The sequence below is a fragment of the Hemicordylus capensis genome, chromosome 4, assembly GCF_027244095.1.
Source record: "Hemicordylus capensis ecotype Gifberg chromosome 4, rHemCap1.1.pri, whole genome shotgun sequence".
NCBI lineage: Eukaryota > Metazoa > Chordata > Lepidosauria > Squamata > Cordylidae > Hemicordylus > Hemicordylus capensis.
This window is the reverse complement of record NC_069660.1, coordinates 4054759-4069054: the sequence shown is the minus strand read 5'-3', so window position 1 is coordinate 4069054 and position 14296 is coordinate 4054759. Positions and strand designations below refer to the sequence as shown.

Sequence of the window (14296 nt, the reverse complement as noted above, 5' to 3'; positions counted from 1 at the left end):
TTTCTGAATGAAAATAAAACTGCGAATATGATAATGCCCGTATGCAAAACTATGCTGCGGCCACATTCCCTGCATGTCTGTCCCCCTTCCTCACCACATCGTCTCTAAGTAGACATGAGGACTAAGGATTTTCCTTTTCTTGAAACGAAAACTACAGTGTTTATGTCCCTTTGTCGGCTGAATTCATAAAAAAGAAAAAGTAATTACAAATTATTTTTAAAAACTAAAAGCTGCAAGTTTCAAGACACAGAAGCATAGGAAGCTGCCATATACCGAATCAGACCCTTGGCCCATCTTGCTTAGTGTTGTCTACCCAGACTGGCAACGGCTTCTCCAAGGTTGCAGGCAGGAGTCTCTCTCAGCCCTATGCTTCGGTAGTTTGTTGGTTCAATAAAAAAAAAAATCTTGTACTAAAAAAAAAAAAATCTTGTCCTATCCTGGAGATGCTGCCAGGGAGGGAAATTGGAACTGTCTACATGCAAGCCTGCAGATGCTCTTCCCAGAGCAGTCCAATCCTTACAGTACTGCTCACATGTAGTCTCCCATTCAAATGCAAACCAGGGCAGTCCCTGCTTAGCATGCTTACCACCACAAGACCAGCTCTCCTCCCAGACACTGAATTCTACAGGGCAACTACACAATGAGTGCAGAATAAACAGTCTGGGGCTGACACTCCATTGAAAAAACTGAGTCAAGTAATCATGAGTGTTTGAATAATCAACTGAATCTGCATAATTTTGATATAAATAACACGGTCGTTCCAAAGCGGGGGCGGGGGGGAGCATACTTTCATCTTAGACCAGGCCTCATCTTGGGGCCAAACTGGGTTATACATTAACATACACACACTCATCTCACTCCCTACATCAGGGGTTCCCAGCCTTCAGTTCCCACATCTTGTTGGACTACAACTCCCATCATTCCCAGCCGCCGTGGCCATAAGCTGAGGATGGCAGGAGTTGTGGTGCAACAACATCTGGGATCCAAGCTTGGGCATCGCTTCATGAACAGCTTGATTGAGGGCTGTGTGTCTGACAATGCAAAAGGCAGCTGCACAAGGCCCTGACCCAGACGGGGACCACAGCAGAGGGCAGGGGCCCTCTTTAGCCTTTTGCCCCCGTCACCGTCCCAATCCGGATCAGAACATCCCTGCATCTCCTGTTATTTGGCCCCAGAGAATAGCCTTCCATCGGAACCTGCCACCCAGGCATCTGCAAGTACTTCATTAGAAGTAATGCGCCATTTTTGTTTAAATCTGCTGTCCAGTGTTGATGTTTAAATCATACAAAGTGCTGGTTATGACCTATAAAGCCCTGGGTCCAGGATTCTTAAGAGAGCACTTTATTTGTCATACATCCTGCTGCCTACTGCGGACCGCCAGGGAGGTCCAGTTATGGTTGCCGGTGGCTCGTTTGCTGGGCGACTGGATAGTTTGGTGCCCTGGGATCAGGAATAGGCTTCCTGTCAGAATAAGAGCATCTCCTTCTCTGTTCGCTTTTAGGAAGACCCTTAAGACATACCTGTTTTCTCAGCCTTTTAACTGAACTTAATTAAAAACTGTTTAATTGTTTTTTATGCCATGAAACTGTTTTGACTTTTTATTCTATGAAATTGTTTTCACTCTGTTTTACATTTGTCGTGTTTTAAATTGTGTACACCACCTAGAGATGCACATATCAGTAGTATATAAATATAATTAATTAATTAATCGATCCTATTTACATACTGCTGATGTGTGCCTCTGTAGGTGGTACACACAATTTAAAACACAACAAATATAAAACAGAGTAAAAATGATTAATTAATCGACGAAATGTTGCAATCCTGAGTGACCAGAATCCTATTCAGATATTGTGTTGCACAAGTGTACAGGTGTCTGTATACTCATACATGTTTTTGTGTGAGAAACACGCATACTCAGGCATAAGTGTCTGTACACTGTGTTTGTTTTAAAAGAGAACCTGGGTACAAGCTCATTAAATGCATGGTACAGATAGGGAGTATACTGCCGTACCTGTGTTCAACATAACATGTAAATAACTGTACCTATGTACAGATTTGAATCTGTGTACGCTGTGCACTCGTTGTACGACCATTCACCATACTGTCCGAATAGAGCTATAGTTGCATGCCAGAGGTTACTGCCGTGAGAACCCAACTGCTTTCCCACAACTACTGTATAATCCAAACAACAACCCTGAAAGGTAGTGTACTGGGTAGAGGGTAGAGTGCCAGACTAGGAGTGGGGAGACTTGGGTTCGAATCCCCACTCACTGGGGTGGATTGGGCCAGTCACTTTGACCTCGCAGGGTTGCTGTGGGGATCTGAAGCTCTGAAGTGGGTTCCTTCACACCATGCACTATTGCCCACTGACACATGATATCCCGTTCACACATCACGATTATTATATGCAGCAAGCAGAGAGCAAAAGCAAAATTACAGAAGTCTGCTTAACACGAGCACAGTCTCACACAACTAAACAGATGGTTCAAGCAAATGAGCCCAACCACATCCTAGAGGGGAACGGAAATAAAAGATGGCCATTTGCCATACTTGAAAATGTACCCAAAAATGCAATGATGACCCTTAAGACTTCTGGGTTTTTTCCCTCCCAGCCACTGGTTGGGCTGATACCTAAAATACTGAAATACTATGTTTTCCCCATCTGGAAAGAAAATGCAATCCTGACCCCAAATATGGTGACTAGATTCAGAGCAAGAATTACAACCTTTCTATCTCACTTCCCCTAAATATTCTTCACCCTGTAAGAAATGTGCTGCACTCAACAACCTGGCTAGCCACCCGCTCTGGTGAAATCCCAGAGCAGAGGTTCCAAACCCCAGGTCCCCAAATGCTGTTAGACTACAATTCCCATTGGCCACAGTGCCTGGGGATGATGGGAGTTGTAGCCCAGCAACATCCGAGGCCCTACATTTTGGAACTCCTGCCCCAGAGGAAGCTTGGAAACTGGAACTCCCAAGAGTTTGGGGGTCAGAGGGAAAGAAGAACTTCACTTCAGCTCCAGAGCCTTTAACTGGAGGTACCAAAGACTGAGCTTTGGACCACTGAGCTACAGTCAATTTCTTCCAGTACCAACTCCCCTCCATCCCAAACATCATCATCATCATCATTATTATTATATTAAAAATATTTATAACCCGCCCCTCTTACACTACTGCTCGGGACGGCTCACAACAATGAAACAGATACAATGTAAAATAAAACTAATAAAATAAAACAAATTAAGTAAACAAGTTAAAAGTCCATGCTAAAACCGCAATCCGAATTAAGTATCGTTATTTAAAAAGCTAAACATTAAGGATTATAAAAACTGAAGAACCTACCAGATATAACCAAAGACGGAGCATTAAAAGCCTCTTTTAAAAGATGTGTTTTTAGTTGTTTTTAAAAAACACTGAGGGAGGGAGCATGGCGAAGCTCTTCATGGAGGGCGTTCCCATGAACTCATTTTTTTTAAATGCGCAGGAGGAGAGGTTTAAAATACAGCTTGGATGTTCAGCAAGGGTGGATCACGTCAGATCAAGCCGAACTCAATAAACCTTGATGGACAAAAGTGCAAGCATGTTTAAGGGCAGAGTGATAGGAAGGCTTAGAGATGTCTTTTAAAATGTTTTATAGGTAACTAAAGTGTGCCGTCAAGTCGGAGTCTACTCCTGGCGTCCACAGAGTCCTGTGGTTGTCTTTGGTAGAATACAGGAGGGGTTTACCATTGCCTCCTCCCGCACAGTGTGAGATGATGCCTTTCAGCATCTTCCTATATCACCGCTGCCCGATACAGGAAACTATCCAAGGTGATATAGGAGCAGAAACTCTGCTTTTAGGTGAATTTAAAACCCCTCCCATTCCAGAAGATTATGTATGTATGAATGTACTAAGATATTTATATCCCACCCCTCCAGTGCAAACACTGCTCAGGGTAGTAACTCGCAAAAATAATACTGCCAAGAAAAAGTGGCCTTTCCCCCCGCTTTTGGCCAAGTTCATCTCTGCATTCACAAATGCCCCAACAATTCTCTATACTGTCTTCAGGTTTAGCATTTCTTCCTTTGCTGTGTTCTGTTCTGATATTATTTGACTCTAGTGGTTCCACAGTACTTGCCCTGTCTTGCAATTAAAATATTTCACAACCTAAAGCTCCAGCAATTTTGCTACTTTGGAGAGGTCCTTCCCGATCGTCTCCTTCTGATATTAATTTAGTTATTTAACCCCCATTGCTATCCCACCTTTCCAAAGTGCAAAACCAGCACAAGGCGACTAACCATCCAAAACATTTTGTTAAAAATCCAAAAACATGAATATCAACTAGCACATTAAAGGAGCAGTTAAAAGCATAGCATGTTTAAAAAAATTGGTGGAGCATTACATAGGAGCAGCAGAGAAAATGCAACAACTTGCCTCATAGTCCAGGCTTCTAAAATAGAGCAAAAGCCCACAATGAACTCTGCCATGTGTGCAGCACTTTCTTGCTGAACATGCATGCAGAGCACACCAATCATCTCTGCCATCTGCTACACAGAAAATGCACTTCTGCTTCCAGAGAGATCTAACTTCTTTGGTAACTCCAATGCACATTGCACATTACACTTTACACACACAGCAGCCCCTTTCAGGACATTCCAGGTCACATCCTGGAAAAGGGAATCTCTAGCTTGGGTGGCCAGCCTGAGGCTCTCCCTGCACAGGGTGTACCTTTAGCTCCCCAGGCCTCACTACCTTTTTGACTACTGGCTTGAATCCCTGCAAACAATTCACTCGCAGTCTAGCTTAGGGTTTGACAAATCCCAGCTGCCAGGCAGCCACAGCACCTAGAAATTTAACGGTGGTAAATTGAAACCAGGATATTCAGAGGCAGAGTTATTTAATAAAATCTCTATTTTCCCAGGCAGCCCTGTTTCCATCCTAAGTATGTCACTTGTACAGAGAAGCCCATTTAGCCTCCCGCTCCACAATGTTCGTCACTAAGTCCGTCAATTGGGTCAAGTGTCCATTGTCTGGCTCCTAAATTTTGGGGCTGGGGCCCAAAGGAAATCTGTCAAGGCCTGGACTAACTGATTTAAACTGCTTGGAAAGACCTCTGCCAGAGCCTAGGGAGCTCCAGAACCGGAAGATGACACACCATCCCTGGAGCCCGCAGGGGGGGGGAGCGTCTCAAAGCCAGGCCCTCCCCACCTTGCATCTTGCCGTCCCGTTGACTCACCCTGCAAGCGTGCACTGCAGGCTGCCAGAAAGATGAATCTGTCCTGCTAGGCTGGCCTGTGTTCCATAACCGTGACAAGCTGACACCACACACACCTGGTGAAATACAGCACTGATCCAGAGAGCCTGCACAGGAGCTGTTCTGGCAGCTAATACTCAGGTGAGAGGCTTGCGGGGGGGGGGGGCGGGGAGCCGGGGAAACTTGCATCAGGAAGAAAAGCCTCTTCACGGAAACACTAAACATTTCTGAGACTCCCCATGCAAAAAGCTCAAGGCTTGTGAAAGAAACCCCCGGAATGCAACCAGCCCATCAAATAACGGATTTTGGATTTTCAAAAGCCTGGCTCTACAGGTAACCACAACAACCACACCCTGGCTCATCCTAGTTCATAACAAAGGTTCCAACAGCGGAACAAAGAAAAAAGCTGGCTCTAGGCAGAGGGCAGAGCTTAATCTGAGTCATGCTTAAATCCTGAAACTTGTGATGATGATATTTATTATCATTATTATTATTATTATTATTATTATTATTATTATTAATAATAATAATGATGATGACTATTATTAGAGTACCTCTGAGCATGTACAACAGTGCTTAATTGAGCTAGGCTTTACTTTTTATTTATAACACCATCCATGCACATGGTGTTTTATAGCACAAGAGGTCAGGTCTCTGCCGCAAGTTGCTTACAGTCTAAAATGTGTCACGGGAAACAACAGAGGAGGGGGAGGAAAATATGTATTTGTTTCAAAGACATATTTTCCTCCCTCTCCTCTGTTGTTTCCCCTGTAACACATTTTAGACTGTAAGCAACTTGGGGCAGAGGCCTGACCTCTTGTGCTATAAAACATCATGTGCATGGATGGTGCTACATACATAACGAAGACTCAGTCCTAAGCCCTCGGAAATTACATAAATGAAGAATGACGGCAATAATAATAGGGCCGAGTGCCTTTATGTACATGTAGCCTGTGGAGACACAAGTCTCTGAACGCATGATGCAGAACACACTTTCCAGCTTCCTCGAGTGACCACAACAGCCAGTAGCCACAAGTCTGGGATCTGCAGGAGGAAGGGCTACCAGGAGGGAGGGAGGGAGCGAGGCACACACAAGGCAGCCCCAGAGCCTCGCCTTGGAGAAACCAAGGGCCAGCTGAGGGCGGCTGTTGGTATTCTGGATTGCCCCGAGGTCTCTCACGGGTCTCCGTGCACCAGATTCAGCGCGCACACAGCACGGGAGAGAGAAGCCGGCTCCAGCACTGACCAGGCCTTTGTCTCCAGCTACTGCACAGGCAGGACTTCCGCCTGGGCAAGTGACATCCCCAGAGTCCCAGTGCCAGCAGACACAGCCCTGGCCGCCCGGCCCACCCTCTTCTCCCCACGCAGGGCCATCTGCTGCCCCCAGCCAGCCTCTCCTCCTCCTGCTCCGGCCGGCCGTTCTCTTCGTTCTCTTCGCAGCATCCCAATCCCCCTGAAACCAATTCAGGCCCACGACTGGGGGGCGGGAGGGGAAAGTTACGCTGGAACAAACGTGCTTCAGCCACGCCGAAAACATGTTTTCCGCCCAGCTGACCCAACCTGCCTGAAGCAAACCCAGAGCTGTCACCAGGAAGGACGATCTTCTCCTCCGCGCATTTTTTCATACCTCCCTCCCTCTCTCTCCACCCCCCCACACACACTCTCTCTCTCTCTGCCTCCTCCTCCTCCTCCTCATGACAACCTGCAGACACTGAGCAGCACCTTGCAGAGCGCCCTCCCCCGCCCCAATTTCAGTCCCTTTGTCTGCAAAACCCACCAACGGCCACTCCGGACCCTTGCCCTGGAGGGGCCGGGCCTTTCCCTGCGGTGACAGTGGGACTGCCCTACCCCAGAGCAAACTGACAGCTGCCACAAAGCGGGGGGGGGGGGAGGTGGGGAAGGCGATGCTGGCGAGGGAGGGGATTCCATGGCAACGTCCTGCGCACAAGCACCATTTGTGCTACTAATTGGCAGGGCTAATTGCCCCAGTTAGCAGCATCTCGGCAGCATTTTGCCCTCCCGGCCCCCTCCTCTCTGCACCCCCAACAAGCAAAGGGCAATGCCAAGGCACGCAGAGCAGCAGGTCGTGGAATGGGGCATCCAGCAAAGTCATCATCGGCGGTGCTGAACGGGATGGAGAGGGTCTCGGCGGCAACCAAGGAGCACAGTGGGGAGATGCTAAAGCAGAAGCAGCTTGGGGTCTGCCACCCCACAGAACCAGAACACAGGATTTCGTGTTTTGAGGGAAAGGCCTCCATCTCCACCCCCTCCAGTTGCAGGACCAATGTGAAAAACAAGCTGCTCGTAGCCCTGCGACTCGCCACCCCCCCCAGCCCCCCAGCCCCCAGCCCAGCCCCCAGCCCACCCACCCCAACAGGACACAAACAAGACAAAGCCTGGGCCCATTTTTAAAAAGGCTTCAGAACCAAGATGCAGTTTGACAGAGATAAACCCCCTCCCTCCCTCCCTCCCACACACACACCCCACACAAATAGAGGGAGGGGGTGTCATAGAGGGTGATAAAAACAATCAGTGCTTCCATTCAGAACTTTCCCTGTTATGGACACTTATACGGCAGAGAGTGAGAGAGAGATGAAACTTTTATTATTATTATTATATTATTATTATTATTATTATTATTTATATTTATATCCCACTCTTCCTCCACGGAGCCCAGAGCGGTGTACTGCATACTTGAGTTTCTCTTTCACAACAACCCTGTGAAGTAGGCTAGGCTGAGAGAGAAGTGACTGGCCCAGAGTCACCCACCTAGTATCGTGAGGCTGAATGGGGATTTGAACTCGGGTCTCCCCGGTCCTAGTCCAGCACTCTAACCGCTACACCACGCTGGCTCTCTCCCACTGAGTCAGCCCCTTGCTCCATCTAACTCAGTACGGTCTGCTCTGACTGGCAGCTGCTCTCCGGGGCTTCAGACAGAGAAGGGTCCTTCCCAGCCCGACCTGACAATGCCAAAGACTGACCCTGAGCCCTTGACCTCTGAGCTACAACCCCTGGACAACTTCTAGCTATTCCAAACACCTGAGGATTTCCGGGCAGGGCCCAGAGGTAGATCTTGGATGCCGCGAAAGGTGACAGACTGGGAGGCAGATCATAGCCTTGGAGCACAGCCTAGTGAACTGTGCCCCATATTTATTGGGGGGGGGGAAGAGTTGGACACCCCCTGGGTTTCCGCCCTCAGGCACTGAATTACAATGGGTCTGCAGCCTCAACCGAAATGGCTCCTCCTGCTCTTATTATATGACTCCCCTTAGCTAAGGCAACCCGCCGCCACCGCCACCGCCACCCCAAGCAAATATTGGGTATGGGGGGCTAGGGCAGAAGCAAATAGGGTCAGGTGAGTTTGAAACTGGGCAGAGGGCAAAGCAATGGGGAGGGGGGGAGGCGTAGGCTTGTCCCTCTCCCTGGTGGCCCCTCGGAGTGAGGGAGATAATGAAGAAAACAGGGAGTGGTGGGGCTGGGGGGCCCTCGGGAGCTGGGGAGCCCAGGTTCATTGAACCCATCTGCTCAATTGTAGCGGCACCCCTGTGGGGGTCCAGTGCCATTCCGGGGTTCGTTCTCCCCCCTGCAGCTATCAAGGGACATCTTTATCCGCCCAGCAACTCATGGGAACCCAGAGAGGCAGAGAGGGTGGTGGCTGATTTCCAGGCATGTCTAGGTGTTTGCAGTGTTGTGGATCCTGTAGGATTGGGGGCGGGGGGGGGGACGTGCTCCCCCTGGTGTGTGGGCCGGTTTCTCTGGTGTCTGCTTGTCACTGTGCAAAGCAGACTCGCACACACTCCACAGGTCCCAAATGACATGGCAGTGGGAGAAGGTGGGTGTGGATGTGGGTGGGATTACACATTGGAAAAGAGCGCTCCAGGGAGGGAGGCTGTCCAGGCCCCCTGGGAGTCTCCAAATAAGCCCCCCACCTGAGAAAAGCAGGCTATTCAGCAAGCAAGACTCAGACACTGGAGGGGTTCTGGCGAGTGTGCACATTTGCCGAACTGGGGAAAGGGGAGAGAGACTATTGTGTGCCCCGGCCATGTCCTACCTTCCTTCCCCCTCCCAAAGAAAACCAAAATCCAATACACACACACACACAAAGGCAAAGGCCACACTAAATCTCTATTGCATTTTCAGCCTCCTGGAAGGAAAAGGGAGAAGCGAGAAAGGCCCCCCCCCCGCAAGAAGGGAGGCCAGATGGGCGGTCAGTCCTGCTGCCTTTGGAACCATCACCGGCCCCAGACGGGCTGCCCTCAATGGCATCCTCCCCCTCGCGCCTGAAAACACCCCCGTGCCCTCCCAGTGGCGGCAGTAGCAAGCCAAGAGCAGGGGGGGGATATTAAATAAATAAGTCATCCCTCCTCCTCCTCCTCCTCCTCCTCCTGTGCGAGACACTTTCCTTCCCTGTGGAGAATTCTCCCTGCCAACCCTCGAGCTCGGCGGCGGCGGCAGCAGCAGCAGCCCAGCTAAGCTAAGCTGGTGCCTCCTTCCGGGGAGGGGGAGGGAGAGGCGGCAGCAGGCACACAAGTGCACTTTTCCAGCAAGGCCCCCTCCGATCAATTGTCTGCCAAGCGCCCAATCTCCTGGGCAGATGGTGCAAGGGACAGGCCGGGGCGCGGGCGGGGGGGGGGGCGGGATGCTAGCTCGCTAACTGGAGGCAACCACCTCCCCCACTCCTCTTTTCCACGATGCCCAACCCCACCCTGGCACAGCCAGCTGAGGAGGGAGGAAAGAGGCAAGGATGGATGGGAACGGGCGCGGGGGGGGCGAGGTAGAGAGGCATGCAAATCGCAGCAAGCACAAGACAGCTCTCCCCCCCCACCCACCCCACACACACACACACCCCCGCTCGCAGCAAGCTGAAAGTTTAAATGGTTCGGACTAGGGCGAGGGAGGGTGGGGGCAGAGGGGTGGGAGCAAGCGGCGATTCTGGTCCCTCCAAGGCAGCCCAGGAACAATGAGCCTGCGAAGCGGGGGCGGCGGGGGGGGGCGCTGTTCGGCTGGCTGCTCCCTGCCCGGGCCAGCAGCCTGCTGGGACGGAGCGGGGCGAGGCGAGGGGGGTGTGGAGGCTTTGCAGGCGCCCGGCGCAGCGTCCTCCTGCCTGGCCTCTGCAGCCGGGCAGGCGCGGAACAATGAGGCTCCTCTCCTTCTCCTGGCGCTCCGGCCCGGCAGGCGCGGGACTGGCGGGGGCTGCGAGCGGGGGAACCGCTCGGCGGGACAGGCGGCAGCGGGGGGCCAGCAGCAGCAGCGGCAGCAGGAGGAACCCCAGCCCAGCCCGCCTCCGCGCCGCGCTCCAACCTGCGTTTGGAAGGGCGGCGGCAGCAGAACGATGCCCCGGGCGCTGCCCTTGGCCGCCCGCCGCCGCCGCCGCCTCCTCCCCCCCTCCGCCCGCCCGCCCGCCCGCGGCCAAGTGAACGTGCGGGAGGGGGGGTAGGCGGGGCGCGCTCCTCCTCTGCTCCTTCCACCCCCGGCCCGTACTAGGGAGGCGGCGCGGGACAGGCAGGCAGGAGGCGTCTCCAGCCGAGGGGAAGCAGGTGGAGCGCCCGCCCCACTACATACATGCTCGTGCAGGGGGGGATAGAAATCGAGCTCCGCCGCACCCTTCGCGACTGCTGGGAGCCCCGAGTGGGTGGCGGGGGGGCGGGGTCGTGCCCAAAATTAGGTAGCACGAATGTGGCGGGGGAGGGGGGAGCGGAGAGGCAGCCCCTGGCAAGCAGCGATGTGCGTGGAGAGCCCGGCTCAGCCGTGCAGAAACAGCCGGGCGGGCAACCCCCCTCCCCGCCCTCCTGCTGAGCTCGAGGAAGCGGGACGCGGCGGGGGGGGGCGCTCATCTTGGCAGAAATGGGGCTGGGAGAACGGGAGGGCAGCAGACCCCCGCCAGCTTTTTCACTCCCACCCAAAATGACCTCCTGCTGCGCTCATGAAACTGGGAAATTTGTTGGGGAGGGGAGAAGCAGATAATCTCGCCAGGGACAGTCCTGAGGAGAGAGACGAGGCGCCCGAGATGTGGGGCAGGGGCCTCCTCCCTCCCACCCACCCCTGTCTTAGCCCCGTTGCTGCCCCCCAGCCCAAACGCCCTCCTGCTGTGCCCGGGGAAGTGGGACATTTGGAAGGAGGAGAGCAGCGCGAAGGGGGCGCGGCTGGAGCCTCGGGCGCCTGTCTGGCCCCGGCTGGCTTCCACGCACGCTCGCCATGTGCCACGGGACAGCAGGAGGAGGAGGGGAGCTTCGCCATCGGCCAGGGCACCCCCGCCCGCCCCACCCGGGGAAATGCAGCGCCGGGGCGCAGGGAAGGACACACAGAGACACGGCACATGGACGGACAGACAGGCGCGGGGCGCACTAACCGTTCCCGTTTTCACCGGCACATAGACCACCACTTGGCCCATCTTCGCCGCCGCCGGCGACTCCCGGGTGCCGTTGCCCAGGCGGAAGCCCTTGGAGCGCACCCAGAACTGGAACTTGCCTTTCTCCCCGCCGCCGCCACTGCCGGCTCCCCCCTGCAGCACCTCGGCTATGCGCTGGTACTTGCTCCGGGTCACCGTCTTGGTCTTGGCCGAGTCGCCGTAGGTGCGCAGGCACCAGTCCCGGAACTGCCGGCTCAGCTCGCTGTCCCCGGGGCGGCTCCCGCTAGCTGACCGCAGCAGGAGCGGAGGCGGCGGCTTCGGCATGGCTGGCTGGCTGGCGAGCGAGTCCCTGTCCCGAGCCGAGAGAGACCGAGCGAGAGCAGCAGCGCTGCGCCCTGCCTGGCGCGGCGGAGGCAGGAGGGAGGAGCCGGGCTGGCGGGCAGGACAGGAGCCGCTGCGGGCGGGCGGGACGGAGGCGGCCGGGACAGGAGGCGCGCTGGGACGCACCGGCGGCGCCGGCAGTGGCAGCGGCAGCCACTCCTGTGGCGGTGACACCAGCTCGCCTGGCAGGCGGCGGCTCGGGCTCGGGCTCGTCCCCTCCTTCCTTCTTTGCCCCCGCCCGTGCTTGCCTCCTCCGCCCCCTCGCCGCGGGATCCCACCTGTTAGAGCTGCCGCCGCCGCCGCCGCCGCCTCCCTTCGCCTTCTTCTCGCCCCGGGCTCAACGCGCAAGGACGGGCTGCCGGCGCTGGTGGCCCCCGCCCCCCTCGAGGGATCGGGCGGGGCGCAGGCAGGAGGGGAGGCAGGCAGCCGGGGGACGGGATGCGATGCGGCGCTGCTGCTGCTGCTGCTGCTGCTGGTGGGGCAAGGAGAGGAGAGGCGGAGGAGGCGGCGGCAGCGAGGCTCGGACGGAAGGAGGGAGGGAGGGGGAGGAGGAGGGGGCGCCCCGGGGGCACCGGGCTGGCCACAGGGGGCGCTCGCAGCCCAAGGCTGGCGAAGGGCGCCCTGCTGGCTGGCTGGGCGGGGAGGCGTTCCCAAAGCCGGACAGCCTGCCCGGGCCCGCCAGGCCGAGCGCTGCAGGGAGGAGGGCACGTGGGGCCGCCGCCGCCGGACTCAGGCTCTTGGGGGCGCGCGGGGAAGGAGGCGCCAGCCAGGTCTGGCCCCGTCCCGCGGCGTCGGCTTCCTCCTCCTCCTCCCCAGAGAGGAGTCCCGGACTGCACGTGGCGCTGCTGTTCCGGCCGCCGAGCAGAACGCGCAGCTTGTGGGGGGCTGGAGGGCGGTCAGACCGCGGCACTTCTTTCCGGGCTGGGCTGCCCCAGCGACGAGAGAGAGCCCGCTCCCCTCCTCCTCCTCCTCCGCGGGATTAGTGGGCCTCCCGCAGCCAGGCAACTTCCTACTGGCCCAGGGTTTAGTCTCGGAACGTACTAGACTCAACCATTAGAAGACTAGTGATGTGCACGATGCTTCGAACCATGTGCAGAATTCACACACGTGGGAGGAGCATAAACGTCATAAAGAATAGGTGGAGTTTGAGCATGTGCAGAGTGCCTTCCTTCATCACTGAAGTTGGGAAGAAGGCGAAACGATTTGGGGGCACAATTTTGAAACATGAAGTAAGCACACACCAGTGCTCTTAAGCATGTGCAGAGTGCCTCTCTATTTATTTATTTGTTTTTACATTTATCTGCTCTTCCTACAAGGAGCCCAGAGCCCTGTACATAGTTCACTTTCTCCTCATAACAACCCTGTGAAGTAGGTTCGGCGGAGAGAGAAGTGACTGGCCCAGAGTCATCCAACTAGTGTCATGGCTGAATGGGGATTTGAACTTGGGTCTCCCTGGTCCTAGTCCAGCACTCTAACCACTACACCACACTGGCTTACCATTGACCAGAAGCTGTCCTTAGGGCAGGGCAAGCAGGGTGGCCCCCTTAGGCCCCACTCTTTTAGCCCCCATTAAAAATAATGGGAAGGGGCTCCCCTGCACTGAATGCACCAGGCCCCGCCCCCCACCTGGGCTCTCTAAGGACAGCCCTGCCACTGACAATGGGATTAGGGACTCCAAAAACGTTTCTTCCTCATACAATTTGGCAGTGCTTCTCTGCACATGTGCAGAGTACTTTCCCCTCACTAGTGAGTGTGGAATGAGGGGAGGGCAGCCTGACTTCTAGGCCCTTCAGTTCTCATTCTGGAGCCGAGTGGCTGACACCCATGGGAGTGCAGGCAGGGGTGTAGCTATAATTGAGCTGATCGGTTCGCCCTCTCTGCTTCTCGGGGTTCGGATGAGTTGCTGGGCGGATAAAGAGGTCCCTTGAATTCCTGGAAGTTGTCGTGTGTGCCAGCCAGGGGACAAGATAGCTGCAGGGGGGAGAACGAAACCCGAAATGGCACTGGCCCCTCCAGGGGTGCCGCTATACCTGAGCGAATGGGTTCAAAGACCCCAGGGCTCCCAAGCGCCCCCCAAATCCACCACTCCCTATTTTCTTCATTATCTCCCTCACTCCAAGGGTCCACCAGGGAGAGGGCCGAACACGGCCCCCTTTCCCCTAACCGAGCCCCTGGGTGCAGCTTGTCTCCCCTGCCCCCTGAGGCATGAGCGATGGGGGGGGGGAGCTAGAAGACTGGCCCCTGGGAAAGGGAGAGCAGCAGCCCATGGCCCATCCGTCTTCCCTCCCCCTGCTCCCTACCCACACAGCTGCTGCTTCCCCTTCTCCGTG

At 54.9% G+C, this 14296-nt stretch overlaps 1 protein-coding gene across 3 annotated transcripts in view; it reads right to left on the bottom strand.

Moving 5' to 3' along the window:
• Positions 1 to 12436, bottom strand: part of NOL4L (nucleolar protein 4 like) — a 180219-nt gene extending 167783 nt beyond the window's left edge. For 2 of the 3 annotated variants that reach the window (XM_053244814.1, XM_053244821.1), the window contains exon 1: positions 11705 to 11822. Coding sequence is in view for 1 of the 3 variants with exons in the window: in XM_053244813.1 (XP_053100788.1) it covers positions 11586 to 11909 (324 nt within the window). In the remaining 2 variants the exon portion in view is untranslated. Of the gene's footprint in view, positions 1 to 11585 lie in introns of all 3 variants that reach the window. The other variant, XM_053244813.1, reaches the window with a different exon arrangement.
• Between the last annotated feature and the right edge of the window lie 1860 nt (positions 12437 to 14296).